The following is a 20,508-nucleotide window of genomic DNA, read 5'->3' on the forward strand; positions in this document are numbered from 1 at the left end:
GGATTTACGCGAGCAGGTCTCTGAAAATCCGCCCCTAAATGTTTAAGTAGAGAGCTTAAATACTGCATGGGATTAAAAGACATTCAAGATTGCATGATTCAGAATAGGCTGATGTTGAATCCAGCTAAGAGGGGAATGCTAGTGGTGGGGAAATATACCAAAAAAAGAAAATAGGATTACTAGTTTTTATTCAGGCAAAGAATTTGAAGTGTTATCTTAGATACTGAGCTGAAGAAGTAGGAGCACATTAAATACATTTCTAAGGGTATTTTTTTTTCCAGCTCTGTGCTATTTGTCAAATGCAGGTATTTCTGGCTCAGTCAAGAATTCATATTTAGGTCCAGGCTTTGAATTCATCTGGGGTTAGACTACTGCAACAACATCTATTGTGGTCTACCTTTAAGTACTCCAAGAAGGCTGCAGCTGATTCAGAACACTGCAGCAAGGGGGCTGGCTGACTGTAAACAGAGGGATCGTATCACGCCAGTGTTAAAGTCCCTCCCTTTACTGCCAGGGCAGTTTTAAAATACTAATACTTGCAGTTAAGGCAATTGTCGGTCTGGCTCCTAAATATTTCCAGGATCGTTTAAAACTGTATGTGTGTCTGGAAGGACATTGAGATCCTGTACCGAGATTCAATTCATGATTCCATTGATTAAAGAGGTTAAGTAATCTAAGATCAGAAAGAGGGCTTACTGCCTCGCAGGATCTGATCTTTGGAACAGATTGCATAAAGGAGATGCCTTCTATTTGAGATGTTGGCTCATTTAAGCAGAGCCTTAAGACATGGCTATTTGTTCAAGCATTTCCATAGGGCGAAACTGATGATTTTTGCACTGCAAAGGTCTATCTGGTATTTAAGAGGTTGGAGTTGGACTGTGGATTAGTTTAGGAGTTGGGTGGGGGGGGGAGAGAAAATATGGATGGTGATTTAATGGCTAGGTGTTTGAAGGTAGATTTGCTTGGATATTACGTTTTATTAATTGATTTGGGATGGGAAGGGTTGGTTTGTTTTTTTTTGTTTGGAACTGTGTGTACGTTGACTAACGCTGCTTGATAAGTGGTTGTCGTAGTTTTTAATGGATGTCACTCTCCCTTAGGCAGCCTTATAGGGCTTGATTTGCCCAATTTCCGTTCACCCATTAGACAAGCTTAATGGTAATACATTTAATCAGCTGAGCCATGTGGGCACCGGGACCGTCATTAAATGATCTCCATTTTGGAGTGGAAAGACTTGACTCTCCCCCCTCCCCCCCAATACTAGCAGGGGTTGAGTCTTTCTACTATCCAAATTTAGGGGGGGAAATGCCAATGAAAGAAATATATCTTCAGCATTTTCCTGCTCTGTACGCAGGCACATAATTTTATGCACATAGGGGTAGATTTTCAAAAAGCGCGAATAGGCCTACTTTGCTTGCGCATCAGACTCAAGCAAAAGTACGCCTGATTTTAGTAGATACGCGCGGAGCCGCGCGTATCCACTAAAATCCCTGGATCGGCGCGCGCAAGGCTATTGATTTTGTATAGCCGGCGCGCGCCGAGCCGCGCTGCCTACCCCGTTCCCTCCGAGGCCGCTCCGAAATCGGAGCGGCCTTGGAGGGAACTTTCCTTTGCCCTCCCCTCACCTTCCCCTCCCTTCCCCTACCTAACCCACCCGCCCGGCCCTGTCTAAACCCCCCCTTACCTTTGTCGGGGGATTTACGCCTCCCGGAGGGAGACGTAAATCCCCGCGCGCCAGCGGGCCTCCTGCGCGCCGGGCCGCGACCTGGGGGCGGGTACGGAGGGCGCGGCCACGCCCCCGGACCGCCCCGGGTCGTAGCCACACCCCCGTACCCGCCCCCAAAACGCTGCCGACACGCCCCCGAAACGCCGCGATGACCGGGCCCGCCCCCCGACACGCCCCCGACACACCCCCCTCCGAAAACCCCGGGACTTACGCGAGTCCCGGGGCTCTGCGCGCGCCGGTAGGCCTATGTAAAATAGGCTTCCCGGCGCGCAGGGCCCTGCTCGCGTAAATCCGCCCGGTTTTGGGCGGATTTACGCGAGCAGGGCTCTGAACATCCGCCCCATAGGGAAGAGGCATTCCAGGGGTTTGGGATTTGTGTGCATACTTTTTGACTTTAACAAGTATGCGCATACATTCTCTTGGTAAAACTACACGCACCAAATAGCAGTTGTAATCGTGCACATTATTTTTAATTTCCCTCTTTGTCTGACTATCCATTGTTCTCTGGTGTCCTTCCTTTTTCTGTTTCAGTTTGCGCTCTTCCTTCAGCATGGATATTTTATTACTTTCAATTCCTTCAATTTTTCTGCTACCTTCCCTTGATTCTCCCTTCTCTTCTCTTTCTGCCTGCTTTCCTTTCCCCATTCCTCCTCCTCTCTCTCCTTCATTCCTCCTCCTCTCTCTCCTACATTACCCGACCACACTCTTTTTCACCTCTCTCCCTTTCCTTCTCCCTCTCCACTGTTCAGTATTCTCTTCCCTCAGTCTCCGGTCTTTGCTTTCTCTCCCTCTCTATTCCCGGTCCCCTGCACTCTCCCCCCTGTTCCTGAGTCATTTTTCCATCTCTCTCTTCCCAGTACTTGGTCCTCTCTCTTTCTCTATCCCTCATCTTGGGTTATTTCCCTTGCAATTACCCTGCCCCATATCCAGAACCTTTTCTCTCTTCTTCTCTCCCTCCTCCTTTCCCATGTCATCTCTCTCTTCCTCTCACTCCTTCATACTGTTTTTTCTCTCCCTCCCTCCCTTCCCTCCATCCTTACCTCCCTACCCCGATCTTAGGTTTGATTTCCCCTCCCTTCCCCAGATCCTCATAAAGCTCTCCTTCCCTCATGATACCTGGTAAGCTCTTCCCTCATCCCCACCCCTCCATGGTCCCTGGTATGTTTTATCCCTCTCTTCCTCATCCCTCCTCCACCCATATTTCCCAGCTTGCTTCCTGATTCTCTCCTGAAGTGGGGATGGGTGTTTGACAATAGGAGAGGGGCTGGAGCAGGGAGGAGAGACTCTTTTCTGCCTGTCACTGCTGCTGGGAGAGCTCCCTGCTCCAACTCCTCACTTACGGGCCGATACAGTAAAAATCACGGGAGAGCGGGTGAACGCCCGCTCTCCCAGCGCGCGCACAGGACACTCTCCTGTGGGCGCGATACAGTAATTTAATTAATTTAAATTAGGGCCGGCAGTAAAAAGAGGCGCTAGGGACACTAGCGCGTCCCTAGCGCCTCTTTTCAGACAGGAGTGGCGGCTATCAGCGGGTTTGACAGCCGATGCTCAATTTTGCGGGCATGGGTTCTCGAGCCCGCTGACAGCCATGGGTTTGGAAACCGGACGCCGGCAAAACTAAGCGTCCGATTTTCAACCCGCGAGCTGCGGGCCTATTTCAAATTTTTTTTCTTCTTTTTTTTACTTTTTTTTAACTTTCGGGACCTCCAACTTAATATCGCCATGATATTAAGTCGGAGGGTGCACAGAAAAGCAGTTTTACTGCTTTTCTGTGCACTTCCCCGGCGCCGGCAGAAATTAACGCCTACCTTTGGGTAGGCACTAATTTCTTAAAGTAAAATGTGCAGCTTGGCTGCACATTTTACTTACTGAATCGCGCGGGAATACCTAATAGGGCCATCAACATGCATGTGCATGTTGCGGGCGCTATTAGGTTCGGCGGGGGGGGGGGGGGGGGGGGGGGGTTGGACGCACGTTTTCGACGTGCTATTACCCCTTACTGAATAAGGGGTAAAGCTAGCGTGTCGAAAATGCGCGTCCAATCGCGGGTTAACAGTGCGCTCCACTGGAGCGCACTGTACTGTATCGGCCTGAAAGTATCTTCCACTCTGCTGCTTGGTTGCCACTGGAATAGGAGGGAGGGGGCCAAGGAGGAAGCAAGAGATTTGGGGCACTGTCCAGTAGGGTTGGGGCAAGGGCCCAGGCAGAAGGATCATGCTGGGGCTGCCACAGCACAGAAAGGACTTTACCAAAGTACATCAGCATACCTCGGCACGGCACTGCTTTAGATGCCCTTTTCTCCCATGTCATTGAAAGCTTAGCTGATCTTGGTTAACATTTCGTCAGCTGGGTGTTGGTATTAGGTGCATTTGCTGGGGTAATTTTGTAACACTGAACATAAGATGGCTGGCAAATGTGCAAATAGGTTATTGCAATTTTCAAAGTGGACTTGTATCATTCGGCCAACTGCTAAATGTTGACCTCCTAATTTCTAGATGTCTGTGAGCTAAATAGCGTGTATATGCAAAAAGAGCATGGGCTGTCTTCTTTTCCTCATGGCTCAGCCCCCTTCTTGCAAACCTGTATAAAAGGAAGCCTGGAACCATCTGACTGGTTGTAAGTTCCTAGGGCAGAAGTGGAATAGCATCTGGAGCCAGGAGAGGAGTGAGAAAATATAATTCCATGAGAGGATAAGCCACACATGTCAGTATGTTTCTGCTGATCTTTTTTTCTGTGCCAGTAAGAGTTTGAAAGAGTGGAATGTGAAGACATTATTAGTGAGAGAAGAAAACATTATAGGGAGTGAATAATTTGGCTGCCCTGCCTCAGAAGGGCATCGATCTCTCTTTGAGCACACTGAAGTGTAGGCCACACAATGGCAGCATGGCACAGTCTACCATGGAATCAAATTTGAAAGAAAATAACTATATGCAAACATAAACATCTTATATGCTCAAAGAAGCATTTAAGACCCAGTCTGATGCTCAGCCTCAAGTCTTGAAAGGTCTACTGTGGTCTCTGGATGGACTAACAATATCAATGTCAGCAAAAGACCTTTGTCCTCTGTTAACCTATTCTTTGAAAATGCATTTGTGTTGTGTGTCCTTTCTCTGTTGCTTCCTTCTTTTGCTATCACTCTTTTTCTCTCCTCTGTCTCTCTCCTCCCATAATTCCATTAGTTACAGAGCCACATGTTCATCCATCACCTTCAAAGCATCCCAGCCCTGCCACATCCAGCCCAATGATGCTAGGGAGACGAATCTGCAGACCTGGCTCTGAAGGGCGTTGTCATCCATCTATTTACCCTCAACAAGCACCTTGTAGGGTTTGGGCCAGGGCTGGTTTTAGCCTGGTGGTGTCCTGTGCAGGCAATATAAAGACATGGGAGGTGGAAAGCCAATGAGATAAAATGGAAGGGCTCCCCAAAGTGATGTCAGCCATGTTTAAAGGGAGTTGGATGATACAGTCTGGAAGGTCCCCAAAGCTCTCCAAAAGGAGCTCTACAGTCAAATCAAAATGAATTGTTGACCTCAACGAAGCCCTCAATGGGCAGACTACTCTTGTGGCTAAAGACTCATAATGACAGCAATGATCTTTGGCTGAACTCTTGGCATGTGCATACTGAAATGATTCGTTTTGTTTGGGTTTTCTTTTCATTTTCTTTTTTTTTTTTTCATTTTGTTTCTTTATGGCTATTTTTTGTGTTGTTTTTTTCTTAAATAGTACACACTTAAATGTTTTATTTGCAACTGGCATGTACCATTTCAAAAAATGAAATGAAAAAACCCTAAACTTTTTTTTTGGTGGGGGGGATTCTTTAGTTTTAGAGACCAAACAACACATAAAACAAGTTTTTCTTATATCATTTCAAACAAATGACTATCCCTACTAGAGTAACCACATCTATAACAACAGGGATCATTACAATCATGCCATTCCTTTATGGAATAGATTTGTATTATGACAGTAAAAACCTTGAGCCCTCCACATTATGGTGTGTTACATCATCTTCATCTTTCAGCTTCACTGCTGGCTGCCAGCTGTGCCCTTTCAATAGCATGCACTCTAAAAAGTTAACACCTGGTGCAAGTCAGGTGCTAAATTTTAGGTGTTAGTGACCATGTGCTAATTGGTGTAAGGACAGCATAATACCACACTATTTCAAATGCACCTGCGCAAGCCTCATTTGTGTATGAGGCTCCTTCATTTACATGTGCGTACGCTCTAATTTTAGTGGATGCATGCTAACTTCTTTTTGGTTTGGTTTAGAGTGACTGTTAGGGCCTTCGTGTAGAGCCTGCTTTCTCTTGAGCACACTAAATGACCTTAGTGGACACACTATGCTTTAGTGCTTAGGATCTATAATGTTTTCTTAAATTTTAAATGTGATTTCTGGTTGTCCTGTTCTTTAAAGCTTACACATGTGAAGCATGAATCCATCACGTATACCCTGTGAAACCCAAAATATAGTAGTCTTACAAAACATGTTTTAGTTTTGTTTTCTGTGCCTACTCGCTTATTAATCAGGCAGCTTCCACACCAAGCACCTGCAAGAAGAAATTCTGAAGTGGGTCACAGTCACTGATTCTCCAACCAATTAACTTCTGCCAAATGTTCAATATGCTTGGCAGGGCACAGGGCAGCGCTGCATCTCCTGCTGGCAGAGTAAAATGTTAACAGAGCTCTCTATATATGGCATGTTGATAAGTGAATCCATATATCTCCATTTCAGTGTAAACCATTACAGTTTTGTCTTAGTCATTTCGAAAAGACCTGCTTACAATTTATGGCTCCATTTTTAAATGTTCACTTATTCTTCACATAAAGGTGCAATTCAAAGTTCACACTGAAAATGCATATTTTGATAAAATGCGAGACTAAATGTGTAGGGCTCCATCCCTTGGTGTGCTCGTATGCCTATGAGTTTGACTTAGACAAGTTTGATAAAATGTATAGTCAATGTAAGTCAGAGGAGCTCATTTATAAAAGTTCCAGTTCTGGTACTAAGCCCTTGGTATTGGTGTTAACAGGGCCAACAGATCTATAAAGCGAGGATACAGCCTTGAGGAGATGCAGGGGAGATATGATACAGACCTTCAGATACCTGAAAGGTTTTAATGATGCACAATCGTCAAACCTTTTCCATTGGAAATAAATCAATAGAACTAGGGATCATGAAATGAAACTCCAGGGAGGACGACTCAGAACCAATGTCAGGAAATATTTCTTCCCGGAGAGGGTGGTGAATGCCTGGAATGCCCATCCGAAGGAGGTGGTGAAGACGAAAACAGTGAAGGAATTCAAACAGGCATGGGATAAACACTGTGGATCCCTAAAGGCTAGAGCAGAGCTTTCCAAAGTGTGTGTCGCGACACTTTAGTGTGTCGCCTGCAGTGTGCCGGTGTGTCGCGCAAGCCCGGTGCACTTGACACACCGGCAAGTGGGAGCCAATGCGGCCGCCGGTGGACCTCATCCCACTGGTGGCTGAACAGTGAAGTATCACTATGCTGTGTGCCAGAGACACACAGCAGGAAGATCGGCAGGGCCGTGGTGGAGCTCACGTCACCACGGCCCGAAGAAAAAGGTCACATTTAACGTGCAGGTGCTCCTCCTCCTTCCTGCCCAGGCAGCCCTGGAAGAAAAATGTTGCCAGAGCCACACGGGCAGGAAGGAGGAGGAGCATCAGCCATGTGCAGAAGAGGAGCAGTGTTGTTACAGCGGTCTGAGAAGGGGAGGAGGCCCGGTAGCAGGGTCCCCACCGCGGATTGGCCCGAGAAGATCAGGGCCGCCGCCGCCGCGGATCGGCCCGAGAAGATCAGGGGCGCTGCAGAGCCCATCCTGCAGCGACCCGTGAAGAGGAGGCCCAGAGGTAAGAGAGAGAGGCTGAGGGCCCGTAGAGTGTGTGTATGAGATGAGTTGAGAGATTGTGTGCGTGTATGAGATGAGTTGAGAGATTGTGTGTGGGAGTGAGGACCTGAATGTTTGCAGAGACAGCATGTGAGAGCCTATGTGTGAGAGAGACAGCATGTGACAGTAAGAGCCTGTGTGTATGAATGATTGTAGGAGAGAGAGCATGTGATAGTGAGAGCCTGTGCTTGAGCAAGACAGCATGTGGGAGTGAGAGAGAGCCTGGGTGTGTGAGAGTCAGACAGCATGTGCAAGAGAGAGACTGTGTATGAATGATTGTACGAGAGAGAGCATGTGAGAGTGAGAACCTGTGTGTGTGAGAGAGAGAGAAAGCATGTGAGAATGAGAACCTGACTGTATGTTTGAGGGAAGATGATAGATGGAGAAAAAACAAATAGAAAAAAAGACAATATGAAAGGAATTGGCAAAAAAATAAAAAGGGGAGGTGGAACAAAAAAGCCTGTGACCAACCGATTAGAAAACTAAGATCAGACAGCAAAGGTGAAAAAAAAATTTACTTTTTACTGATGGGCACATGTAATTTTTGGGAATGTGCAAGAGTAGCACTTTCTCTATGCGGATCTCACAATGTACGAGATCAGCATGGAGGAAGTGGAAGCCCTTGGGGCCTGCACAGAGGAGGCAGCAGAATGGGCTTCAGTGCCAGTAGCAGCAATCAGCGCCTCCCCAATAGCCATGCGGCATCAGTGACAGTGGAAGCATAGGAATGAGAGAGGCTCTGAGGTTGCTGGCAAAAGAAAGAGAGAGGGGTCTGCCTTTAGTGTGTGCATGTGTATGAATGGGAGTCTGCCTGGGGGTGTATGTGTGTGAATGCATGGGTGCCTGCCTGAGGATGTGTCTGTGTATGAGAATGTATGGGTTTCTTCCTGGGGTTTGTATGTGTGAGAATAGGTGCCTGCCTGTGTGTGGTGTATGTGTGTGTGAGAATGAATTGGTGCCTGCCTGGGGGTCTGTGTGTGTGAGAATGAATGTGTGCATGCCTGGGGGATAGTGAGTGAGTGGTGTGAAAATGAATGGGAGCCTGCCTGGGGGTCAGTTTCAGTGTGTGCGAATGACTGGGAGCTTGCCTGGGTGTGTGTGTGAGAATGATTGGGAACTTGCCTGGGTGTGTGTGTTTGTGTGTATGTGAGGGAGCCAGAGAGAGTGAGAGCATGAGTGTGTATGAGAAAATCCAGGGGAGTAAGAGTTTGTGTGGGGGGGGATGTGTGGAGGGGGAGAGAGTGTCTTAGAGCCTGAGAGTGTGTCAGTGTCTGTGAGAGCGAGAGGTTATGGTGGGTATAAGAGCATGAATGTGTATGTATGTGACAGTTTATGTGTGAGAGAGAGAGGATAACCTCCTAATCTTTGACAATATCAGGGTGACTGGAAATCAAGAGTTCCCATGTATGGACAGCAGGGGCTTTTTAAAATCCTTATTAGTTTTAATTATTGGGTGTTATTTGATATATGTGCTGTTTTGAAACATTTTATTGGTGTTTGGGAAATTGTACAAAATGTAAATGATTTTAATTAACAGAAATTCTATTTATTAGTAGTTTTAAAATATTCTTTTATTAGTATGGTTTTGCTATTATAACTGATGCTTTATGTTTCTTGATTTTATTTGTTTTATGAGGAATGGTGGTTCTGTTTTTCCATCGTTAATATACAGAGTCTGGCTTCTTGGGGTTTAAATTTCAGTTTTTGTCTAATTTGTGCTCCTTTATTTTGTATTCTGTATTTGGTGACGGTCTGTCTCTGCTCTGTGTGTGTGACCATGATGAGAGATTCTGCTATCATAGGGAGCTATAGCAATCTGGTTTGTTTTGTTTCCTCAGTAGGTGGTGTATTGGTATTCTAGGACCCAGTGTAACCTTGCTTTTTCATAGGTAGGGTTATTGTTGTTTGAGTCCTTGGTGTTATTACTGTTGTGTTACAATGGGATTGCAGTATAGATTTTGAGTGTCTTTTTTGTGAGGTTTTGTGTTAGTTCACAATGTGCCTGGCAGTGGAAGGTGTTTGTGCTGCTGTTACTGTGAGGTGACACCAGAATTTGAAAATATCTTTTAGTATGATGAGCTGTAAGGGAAACATCCAAGTTCCATTGTTTGGGGGAATTTCAGTGGATGCACAGAGTTAGAGAACCGGAGATGCAGGATTTATATTGACATTCTGTCCCTTCCTATAAATTCCAGACTTCACTCTCATAGCCATATAGAATTAGTTGAATGAGGCTATCAAATAATTATATAGTGTGAAACTGGCCAGCTTTTTAAATTATGCAGAAGTCCCTTTGGACATTTTTATTAACACCAAATATTCAAAAGCTGTGTTCATCCCATCAAGCTCATACATCTCATTAAAGAGGTAAATTGAATAACACAATAACTTTGTTTTATTATTGTTACTCATAAATTATAACAATAACATTAATCTTGGAATATTATATATCTTTAATATAAATGAAAGGTTGTGTTGTGGAACATTTTATTATGTATATATTTAAGGAAACATACATAAATTGTTGAAATACATTTCGTTCGTTTAACCTTTAACCTCTGGTTTGCTAGTAGACTGAATTACTGTGTCCCGAAATTATGTTTGTCTAAAAAGTGTGTCACCAACATGAAAAGTTTGGAAAGCTCTGGGCTAGAGGATGGAAATAAAGAAAAGAGGGCATGGGGGTAACTTGCTGGGGTGGCAGTTGCTTCCCTTAACAAATTAGCCTTGAAACCCTTAATGCAACTCCATCATTGCTGTCTGCTTCAACAGCAGTGGGAAAATGGGAATTTGATTCAGACAGCAACCAACAAAGGCCCCAACTATTACGGTTTAGGGAACAAATAAACATGGGGGTAACTTGCTGATTCGGCTTTTACTATCCTTAATCATTAAGCCTGATACTTTTGATGCAGCTCCAACATTGCTTTCTGCTTCCATGGCAAGGGTTAAGGGAAACTGGACTCAAACAGCCTCCTAGGGCCCTGACTTTTACGGTCTGGGAAATTGATAAGCACGAGGGTAACCTGCACAGTGCAACAGATACTGGCATAAGCTTGCTGGGCAGACTGGGTGGATCATTTGGTCCTTTTCTGCCATCATTTCTATGTTTCTATGTAAAAGAGCGCTGCTTTAATCACCAGAAATAAAAGCGCATAACATTTTAATAGCATGATAATGAGATTTCCAAAAGAGAATGGCTGCTGGCCTAGGAGGGGTTTGGGGGGGGGGGGGGGGTGTCCAGGTTACCACTGCTGAAAAAGCAGGGGCATATTTGGTCACATTGTTTATCAACAGCTTCTCAACTTTGAAAATGCATTGCAGCAGTTTTGCAGGCTTCTTACCTGGTTAGGGATCGACAGGATGAAAGCTATTCTCCCACAGATTGCTAACCAGCAAGGCTCAGACCGAGGCTGCTGCTATTTACAGCTTTGGCTCTTTTGAAGTACCTCATGAATAGTATCTCAGCACATTAATTTTCGGCCATTTTGTAATATCTTCAGTGCTATTTTTAGTGCCCCAGTGTGGTGCAGCGCATTTCCGAATCTAGAAATCAATCACTTAACAAAGTGTGCAAATAGTTACTCTGGGGGCCAGGCCTTTTTCAGTATTTTTGTGAGTGTTTCTTTTGTGGCTAATGCTCTGGTCTGCAATATAGTGGACATGACCGAGGGAGCAGTTGGAATGAAAAGAGATTTAGGGAAACTTGAAGAGTGTTTGACTGTTCAACAGCTAAGATTCAATACGAAAAATGCAGAGTTATGCATGTTGAACACAAAAATGCAAGGGAGAGGCACACAGAACAGGGTGAATTGCTGATGTCCGTGAAGTCAGAAAGAGACCCTACGTCTGATGACTTCAAGTTAAGGAAAACGGTGGCCAGAGCCAGAGAGATACTAGAGTACAGTACATAAGGAGAGATAAAACTAGTAGAAAAGAGGAGGTGATTATGCCGGAGTATTGTGCCCAGTTCTGGAGGCCTTCCCTTCAGAAGGATACAGATATAAAAAATAAAAATATTTGCTCTACACTGTCTGATTACGAAAGCTAGAAGACCTTAAAAATAATATTATAGAATCAGAATGTAAGGAACTTAATGAAGATATAGACATAAAGAGACATTTATTTATTTTATTTATAGTCTGCTTTTTGGCATTTCAGAGAGGATTACATTCAGGTACTTTAGGTATCTTAGAGACCTGGTGGAAGGAGGATACCAGGGTATGAATTATATTGACACGACAGGGAAGATCAAATTGTCGGAGGGGTGGCCCTTTATATTAAGGATAGCAGAGAGTCAAGCAGGATAACAGTCTTGCAGAAAGCAAAAATGCATTGTGGAATCTTTATGGAAAGAAATTTTACTTATGATAAGGAAGAGTATAATAATGGGAGATTTTTTAATTACCCCAGTATTTAATTACCCACAGTGGAAATGTTCTTTGATGGTGATGATTCAGAGGAACTGAAGCAAATCACAAATTAAAGGAGTGGATGTTATTCACCTTAGAGTTTTGAAAGAACTCAAATGTGAAATTGCAGACCTATCATTAACAAGAGCCACAGTACCTGAAGATTAGACGGTAGTCAATATAATGCTAATTTTTTAAAAAGGCTTTAGGGGTGATTCGGGAATCTATAGTCCTGTGAATCTGATGTCTGTGCTGGTCAAAATGGTGGAAGCTATTCTTAAAACAAAATTACTAGTCATATGTATAAACATGGCCTAACAGGGAAGAGCAGACATGGATTTAGCAAAGGGAAGTCTTGCCTTACCAATATACTAGATTTTTATTTAAGGTATTATAAACATATGGATAAGGGTGAGCCAATCAATATAGTTTATCTGAATTTTCAGAAGGCATTTAGCAAAGTCCCTCATATGAAAGTCCTCAAGAAATTAAAATGCCATGGGATAGGAGGCAATGTCCTTTTGTGGAGTGGTTACTAGTTAAAAGACAGGAAACAGAGTAAGGCTAAATAATCAGTTTTCCCAAAGGAGAAAGGTAAACAGTGTCGTGCCCCAGGGATCTGTACTGGTACTGGTGCTATTTAACTTATTCATAAATTATCTGGAACAAGGAGCAGTGAGTGAGGTGATCAAATTTGCAAATGGCACAAATTATTCAAAGCTGTTAAAACATGAGTGGACTGTGAAGAACTGCAGAAGGATCCCGCAACACTGGGAGACTGGGCACCTAAATGGCAGATAAAATTGAATGTGTGCTCCAAGAAATAATTTCAGGAAGCATTTTTTCATGGAGAGGTTGATGGATGCTGGGAATGCCCTTCCACAGGAGATGATGGAGGCAAAAATGGTAGCACAAATCAAACAGTGGAATAAACACAGAGGACCCCTGAGACAGTGGATGGTAACAAAGTACTGAGTAACCTGCATGGAGCAACCCACAACAGGCAATGGTATTCAGTAACTATTTTATGCTTCCAGGAATTCATTGGGGTAACTCACGTGGAGCAACAGTTACAATCCTAACCAGTACTGGGAAAACTGGATGTATTTAATTTATTTATTTATTTATTATTTTTATTATACCGAGTTTCATGATAGGAATCACATCAACCCGGTTTACAATTAACAATGTGAGTAAAGGCAGAGAGTAACATAGTAAAACATTTCCCAATTCAAAATGTATCATTTTGGTTTGTCTGCTGTCATTGTCTTTCAGGCCGATACAGTAAAGTGCGCTCAGCTGAGCGAACCATTTAACCCGGGTTGGACACACGTTTTGGTCACGCGTCCACAACCCCTTATACAATAAGGGGTTTAGCACGTCCAAAATGCGTGTCCAAACCCCCCCCCCAAAACTAATAGCGCTCATCACATGCAAATGTATGTTGATGAGGATATTAGACATTCATCCCAGGTACCGTAAAAAAAATGTGCGCCTGATCCACACATTTCTGAGCAGCCCCAAAAAAGTGAACAGAAAAGCAGAAAATACTGCTTTTCTGTACATCTTCAGACTTAGTATCGTGGCGATATTAAGTCGGAGGAACCAAAGGTTAAAAAAAAATAAAATAAAATAATAAAGTGTACCAGCGGGTCGGGTTAGGAAAACGGATGCTCAAATTTACGAGCATCCATTTTCCTAACCCGTGGCTGTGCACGGGTTAGGAAAACAGGAGCTCGTAAAATTGAGCGTCCGTTTTCCTAACCTGCTGACAGCCACCTCTCCTGGGCCTTGGAAGCGCTAGGGGTGCGCAATTGTCCCTAGCGCCTCCTTTTAGCACAACCCCTGATTTGAATACTGTATTGTGCGCCCAGGAGAGGGGGCTGTGCGCACGTTGAAGAGTGGGTGCCAAAAACGGACACACTTTTTAGCGCGTCCGTACTGTATCGGCCTGCATATTACTATAGGGAAAAATAATCCCAACCATTGGTGCACATAGCTGGATTCCATATTGGGAGTCACTACCCAGTAATAGCATCTTGGAAGTCAATGTGGGCAGCAGCAATCAAAAAGCAAATAGCATATTAGGAATGATTTGGAAATGAATGGAGAATAAAACGCAGAATAGCATAATGCTTCCATGGAGCACTGTGTACAGTTCTGATCACCGCATCTCAAAAGAGATAAAGCAGAACTAGAAAAGGTACAGAGAAGGACAACAAAAATGTTAAAAGGGGTGGAACCACCCCGTATGAAGAGAGGCTAAACAGGCCGGGGCTCTTCAGCTTGGTCAAGAGAGGACTGCGAGGGAATATGATAAATGTTATTAAAAATCATGAGTGGGATGGAAAAGGTAAATAGGGGATGGTTATTTGCACTCAGAACTCAATGCTCTTCAGAGCATGAAACCACATCCAGGTCTTCTGCTGGAAGAAGGCTGCAGGCGCTGCGAAGCTATCATTGGAGTCTCCGGTGATGGCTCCTTCACCTCTCGCCCTTCCCAAATTAAAATACGCGTTCAGCCCAGGCTGAACTCACATCTTCCCTGGGGATCCCAAAGTATTAGCATAGCATTAGCTTACTGCATTGGGAATTTAAAAATATTTTAAGTCTGTGGTAAGAAATTGTGCCCTGAATTTCGGCACCCAGTTTTAAGGCACAGGTTATTGCATCGGCCGGAATGAGTGCTATTTAGATACAGTGTTAATCGCATCAAACCAATAGCTAGCTCTGTCTGGCAGGCTGCTGGTGCTATCATTAACTGGAAGTCCTGGCAGAAACGCAGGTACTCGGTTTGTCTGACAGCCTCTGCAGGGAGCTTAAGAGGCTGGATGTTTGGGCAACAGTCATGCTAGTACTGCTGGCTATTTAGATTATTACAGGAATTTGTGGTTAGCAGAGGAAAGGTGGGTGCTGGAGGGAACTTAAATGGGAATCTTGTATGCTCTTCTACCCAAGGTGGTAGAGTACAAAGGAGGAAGACAACACTGCTCTGGATATGGAGAAATCTTGCTGGGAGTCACATTCTGTACCTGGAAGCTGGCGTGTGTCTTTAGCAAAGCAGAAAGGACAACAGGACAAATTGGATGGGCTGGTCTTTTTCTGCGATCGTTTACTAAGTTGTGTTAGGGCTTTACCAAACTTCGGCGTGCATGTCAAGGCCCTCATAAGCACATGATGCAAGAAGACTTTATTTTTTCTTTGGCTCAAAAGGTTAAGGCACCAGCATCTACCCAGAAGACTGGTTCCAAAGAATTTAAGGAAAGATTGAAGGTTTTAGGAAAAGATGTTGAAGATTTGAGAGCTGTGAACACTGCTTTAATTCAGAATAAAACATTATTTCACTGGAGGCTTGACAGTGCATGTTATTTTGCTTTGAGAGCTAATTACGAAATATTGTGCCAAAAGTATTAAATATTACTTTGGAAACTTGTCCTCCTATAAACAAAATATGTTACTTGCCCAAAGGGAGTCAAGGGAGCACCCAGCTGGAGGTTTCTGGGGAAATCCCTGTATGCTCAAAGGGTATCAAATATTTGCTGAGTTTGAAAGCTCTGGGTGAGGTATTCAAGACAGAACACCGCACTGGGTTTCTTTTGTTTTCAAATAAGCTTTAAACTTGGCTAGGCACCTGTATTTTCGTAAGACTCAAGTTTTGGAATTTGGATTTTTTTCCTGATTTTGATAAGCTGACATATGCCAAGAGACTCTTGCTCTTGGGGCTACATTATTTCTTCAATATCTATTTTCTTATTTTTGGAAATGCAAATGTTTTTAATTATACAGTTGATAAAAACTGTAAACCGATATGATGTGTGTACACGAATGCCGGTATAAAAATGAATAAATAAACTAAATAAATAGATAAATAAATAAATAATATTCATGTAGTTGAATTGTTAATTATTGTAATGTGAAATATGTATTCCTTATCTCTGCTCAGCCAAGATCTTTTCTTGATGCTATGAAAATCACCGGGGGTCAGTCCAACTATGGAGGGTGGTGTCAACGATGGCTGGAACATCTTTTGAAGTTTTTTGTAGGCTAATTATCATGCTAAGAGTTTTCTGGGTTTAAATATTTTTTTCTCCTCGATTTCTTGGTATTTTCCCCCTCCCCCCTTATTTTGTGGTCTAATAGGATATGCTTATCATTTGAATTTGATTCTTTTTGTCTTTGCTTTTGTATTGTTACATTGATGTGTCATTTATATTTCTATACTGCAAGGCTTTTCTTTCCCTGTAGCTTGTAATTATTGTAATTTCTATAAATAAATAATTTTAAAAAATTGCCTGCTGGAGAGGAAGTGACATCACCCATGTAGATGGATGTGTGAGAACTGTGCTCCTGAACCCAGTTGCATTAATCTTCTTCAATCGCTGCACCCCAATTACCTAATTCAGCAGAAAAGGTTTGCCGGAAAGAGAGAGTCAAGCATTATATCTTTTCGAAAGAAGATGTGTGATTTAAAGCAATTTTTGCACACACTGGCCAGAGTGAGATTAGAAGATGGCCTAGAGGACGTGGAGAGCCCAGAAAATAGAGCGGCCGCAGTAGGCCTCAATGATGACACAGATCAATCTGGAGTGGCAATAAGTATTAGGAGAGAGTCGCTTACCAGGGTGGACTTTCAAAAGTGGTTTACCGAGCTCTGGCAGTTTAAGGCTGAAATATTGACCATGGTTGGAGAAGTGCGCAGAGAATGTGCCGATCTGGGAGCGAGAATGAATGAAACTGAGAATCATCTGGAGAGGCATGCGACAGAATTGGAACAGAGCCAAAAGATAATGAGAACATTGTGGGAGGACAACACGGCTCTCAAAGATTGTATTGAAGACCTGGAAAACAGGTCTTGAAGAGGTCATCTTCACATTCGAGGGGTCCCAGAGGGCCCGGAGTTTCAAGACTGTGAGAGTGGCTGAGTATATGCATGGAAATCCTAGATATGGAAGATATCTCGATCGACGATTAAGAAAAGGAGAGACTTTAAGGAAATTCTTCAAAGAGAATTATAAATATAAATGGCTATTTCCTTTCGGCTTACAATTTATTATCAATGGAGTATCTTCGCGAGTTAAAACTGTGGAAGAAGCAGCTAAGATTTTACAAGCAGCGGGCCTATATAAACAACAGGGCCTCAGCACCGGTTCTAGAGTGGTGTCTCTATTGGGGAGTAAAGAAGGAGCAGAGCGCTGGCAGTGTGTACAGTCTGGAGGCAGGTGTCTTTGCAGACACTCGGGAGGCTCCTCTTCCTTGAGGGAGGCATTTGTGGACACCTGAGAAGATCATCACCTAAAGTCTGGAAAAAGAATGTCAACAGCATTATCTGCTGAAACTTTGAGACTGAGCTAATGTGTGGTTTAAGGGACACAAAAAAAAATCATAAAAAATGAAAAAAGAATGAAAAGGGGATCGTCTCCACAGTTACTGGATTGCAGAGTATGAGAATGTGAGAGTACTTTGGAGGAATGGGGAGATTTTCTGTTTGAGCATATGAGTAGGTGTAGGGAGCAAAGGAGGGTTGGAGGACTCATGGGTGATGTCATTCCTGGAGGTATTTGGCTGGCTAGTATGGGGGGATGGGAGTCTATATAGTGAAAGGATGGGAGGAGTCTAATATTTCCCAATAAAGTTAAAATGGAAATTCAAGAAACGACAGTTTATGTCAAAGTAAATCTGGTTCTCAGATTTTGTTCTGTGTTCTTTTGTATATAATATGTGCATATCAGACTAGATGGGATCAGTGAAATTGGTCTCCTTAAATGTAAAGGGTTTAAATACTTATGTCAAGAGGCAGTTGTTGACTAGTAGAGACTTTGTCTGTATGCAAGCTGATATATGTTTTTGTCAAGAAACACATTTGTGAAAAAGATATGAGAGATTGATGGCCTCTCAAACCTTTCCTCTTCAATTCTTTGCCTCATCTTCAGGAACAAGTAAATATAGTGGTGTGGGTATTCTTTTCTAAAAATAAATTGCTGGTGGATGTACAAGCAACATTGCGAGATGCAGAAGGCTGATATATTATAGTTAAAATGAGATTAAATAAGAAGATATTTACTTTAGGGAATGTGTATGCTCCTAATAATGGCCAGGAAGACTTTTTTGTGAAGTGCACAGAGAATGAGTGATATAGGTCCTGGATACCTGGGCTGAGGGACATATAATTCTCAGGAGGGATTTCAATATGACCAGATATCCTTACTTAGACAATTCGGGGGAAGAAGTGTAGCTGTCAATTCACATAGGAAATGTTTTAAAGCGTTGATGGTAGATTGGGGTCTAACAGATATATGGAGGCTTATACTTTTTATTGTAAGGCTCATAAAGTACATTCTCAAATTGATTTCTTTCTATTGGATAAGGCACTGGTAAGCCAAGCTGGGGAATCTTGTATAAGCCTTATAATGTGGTCATATCATAGCCCTGTTTGGATATCATTGAAGGTGGGGGGTTGCCTGTCAGGGAAGAAATTCTGGAAAATGAATGATAGTTTACTGATGATCAGTAGTTTTGTGAAAAGCTGCGGGGAGACATACAAGATTAATTAGCAGAGAATGATAATGGGGAGGTTGTGGTGGTAACAATATAGGATTGCCTGAAGGCAGTTACAAGAGGTAAATTAATAGCGAGAGCTTCCCATGTGAAAAAAAAAAAAGAGAGAGATTCTGCTAGAATTCGCCTTTTGGAAAAACTGGGTAAATTAGAATTACAATATAAACGACATTTTATGCCAGGGATGGGGGTCAAGTTGGAGTATTTGAGGATAGAGTTAAAAAGATTAGACAATCAATAAACAAAAAATGAAAAAAAAAAAAAAAGATTAGACAAAGGGGCCATTCTATTTAAATTAGATAAATTGAAGCAGGAATATTGTAAAGGAAGCAACAAAGCTGATCACCTCTTGGTGAGAAAACTAAAGGAGAAGATGTTGCAAAACCAAATTTTGAAGATTAAGGATAGAGCTGGGAAGATGGTGTTTGATAATGAAAGCATTGGAGCACAGTTCTCTCAGTTCTATGAAGAGCTATATGCTAAACAGGCAAATGTAGACAAAGGTAATATTAATAGCTAACTAGACGGTATTACTTTACCTAAAGTAGACAAGATGGCCCATCAGAGGATCCATAAAGAGATTACTATCTTTGAGGTGGAACAGGTGATAAACGACATTAAAAAAGGTAAGGTGTCAAGCTCAGATGACTTTTCTGCACGTTTTTATAGGGAAAATTGTTCAGTTATTGCTCCCTCCCTGGTGACTATGTTTAATACTTTGCTGGGGAATAACTTAAAGCAGAGGATTCTAATCGAGCAGAGATTATGGTCTTGGTGAAACCAGGAAGGGACCCTATGTGGATCTTATAGACCTATATCACTCATTAATGTAGATTTAAAAATATTAGCTAAAGTATTGGCGGCTCAGTTGGGGCCATTAACATCGACATTTTCCCTTTGAAACCCACCCACAAGCTCCGTGGGTCACAGGGAGCTGCAGACTTTGCCCCAGCCTTCTTACGCAGACACAACTGTCATACACAAAGCACTTTGCTTAGACTTGAAAATTCAATCTACCTTGCCTAACATGTCCTTTCCCTGACCCAAGGAATAAACCGCCTCTCTTACGTGCTAAAAGTAGGCATATTATGAAAGCCGCGCATGTGCTTTCAGCCAGACAGAGGGAGGCAACTTTCCAACAAGTCAGCTTAGCTGCTATTTACCTGGATGAACAACTTTAAAAATTATCCTTTACATGACTTGAACAGTTTTCACTTACGCACAGTGCTTTAGCCGTATTTTGCATTTGCTTGGTTTTGTTTACAGTAACTTGTCAACCCTTAATTTTCTAGTACTGAAAACTGCACAGTTTCAACAATGAACTGAGAATCAGAAAGCTGGAATGCTTTCTGCCAGCACTGAACAATACCACTGACCTCTTTAACTTTCTCCAGCTCATTCTGTAAAGCTTGCTTGGTTATCTCAACTTCTATCAGCTGTTGTCGGAGTTTCTCGTTTTCGTCCTCAGTCTTGGTTCGCTTTTCTTCCACATTTTCCAGCTCGTGATGGAGTCGTACAGACACATCCTTTGCAACCTTAATGACAGGACAGCCACAGTAAGATTCCCACTTGATGCAATGAATGACAGTTGCCTGTTGGCGCTGAATATTCCCTGCACTCATCAAACACAAAGCACGTCTCATTCAATTAATGTCATGCAGCAGTTCACATGTAAGTGAATCACCGCCTTTCCTTTCTCTATCTGTCAAAGGTTTAGGAATATATTTGAGCCCCTTCTGTCTGCGCAACAGCTTTTGTCCTTTATTTTTCAGACTCTCTCCTGTGAAAACATCTGAGAGGTCGTAGGTGCTGTCAGTGTTCTGATATTTTAGTAGGGATCTCCCATCATAACTGAGTGGAGGATGAATTTATTTTCCCTAGCAAACCAATTGCAGTCGCCCCCCACCC

At 43.0% G+C, this 20,508-nt stretch overlaps 1 protein-coding gene across 2 annotated transcripts in view; it reads right to left on the minus strand.

Annotated features, from left to right (window-relative positions):
* SOGA3 (SOGA family member 3) overlaps positions 1-20,508 on the minus strand; it is an 86,171-nt gene that overhangs the window by 35,723 nt on the left and 29,940 nt on the right. For both annotated transcript variants that reach the window (XM_029594537.1, XM_029594536.1), the window contains exon 4: positions 19,977-20,135. In XM_029594537.1, coding sequence (XP_029450397.1) covers positions 19,977-20,135 — 159 coding nt within the window. The remainder of the gene's footprint in view (positions 1-19,976; positions 20,136-20,508) is intronic.

Source organism: Rhinatrema bivittatum, chromosome 3 (assembly GCF_901001135.1).
Source record: "Rhinatrema bivittatum chromosome 3, aRhiBiv1.1, whole genome shotgun sequence".
NCBI lineage: Eukaryota > Metazoa > Chordata > Amphibia > Gymnophiona > Rhinatrematidae > Rhinatrema > Rhinatrema bivittatum.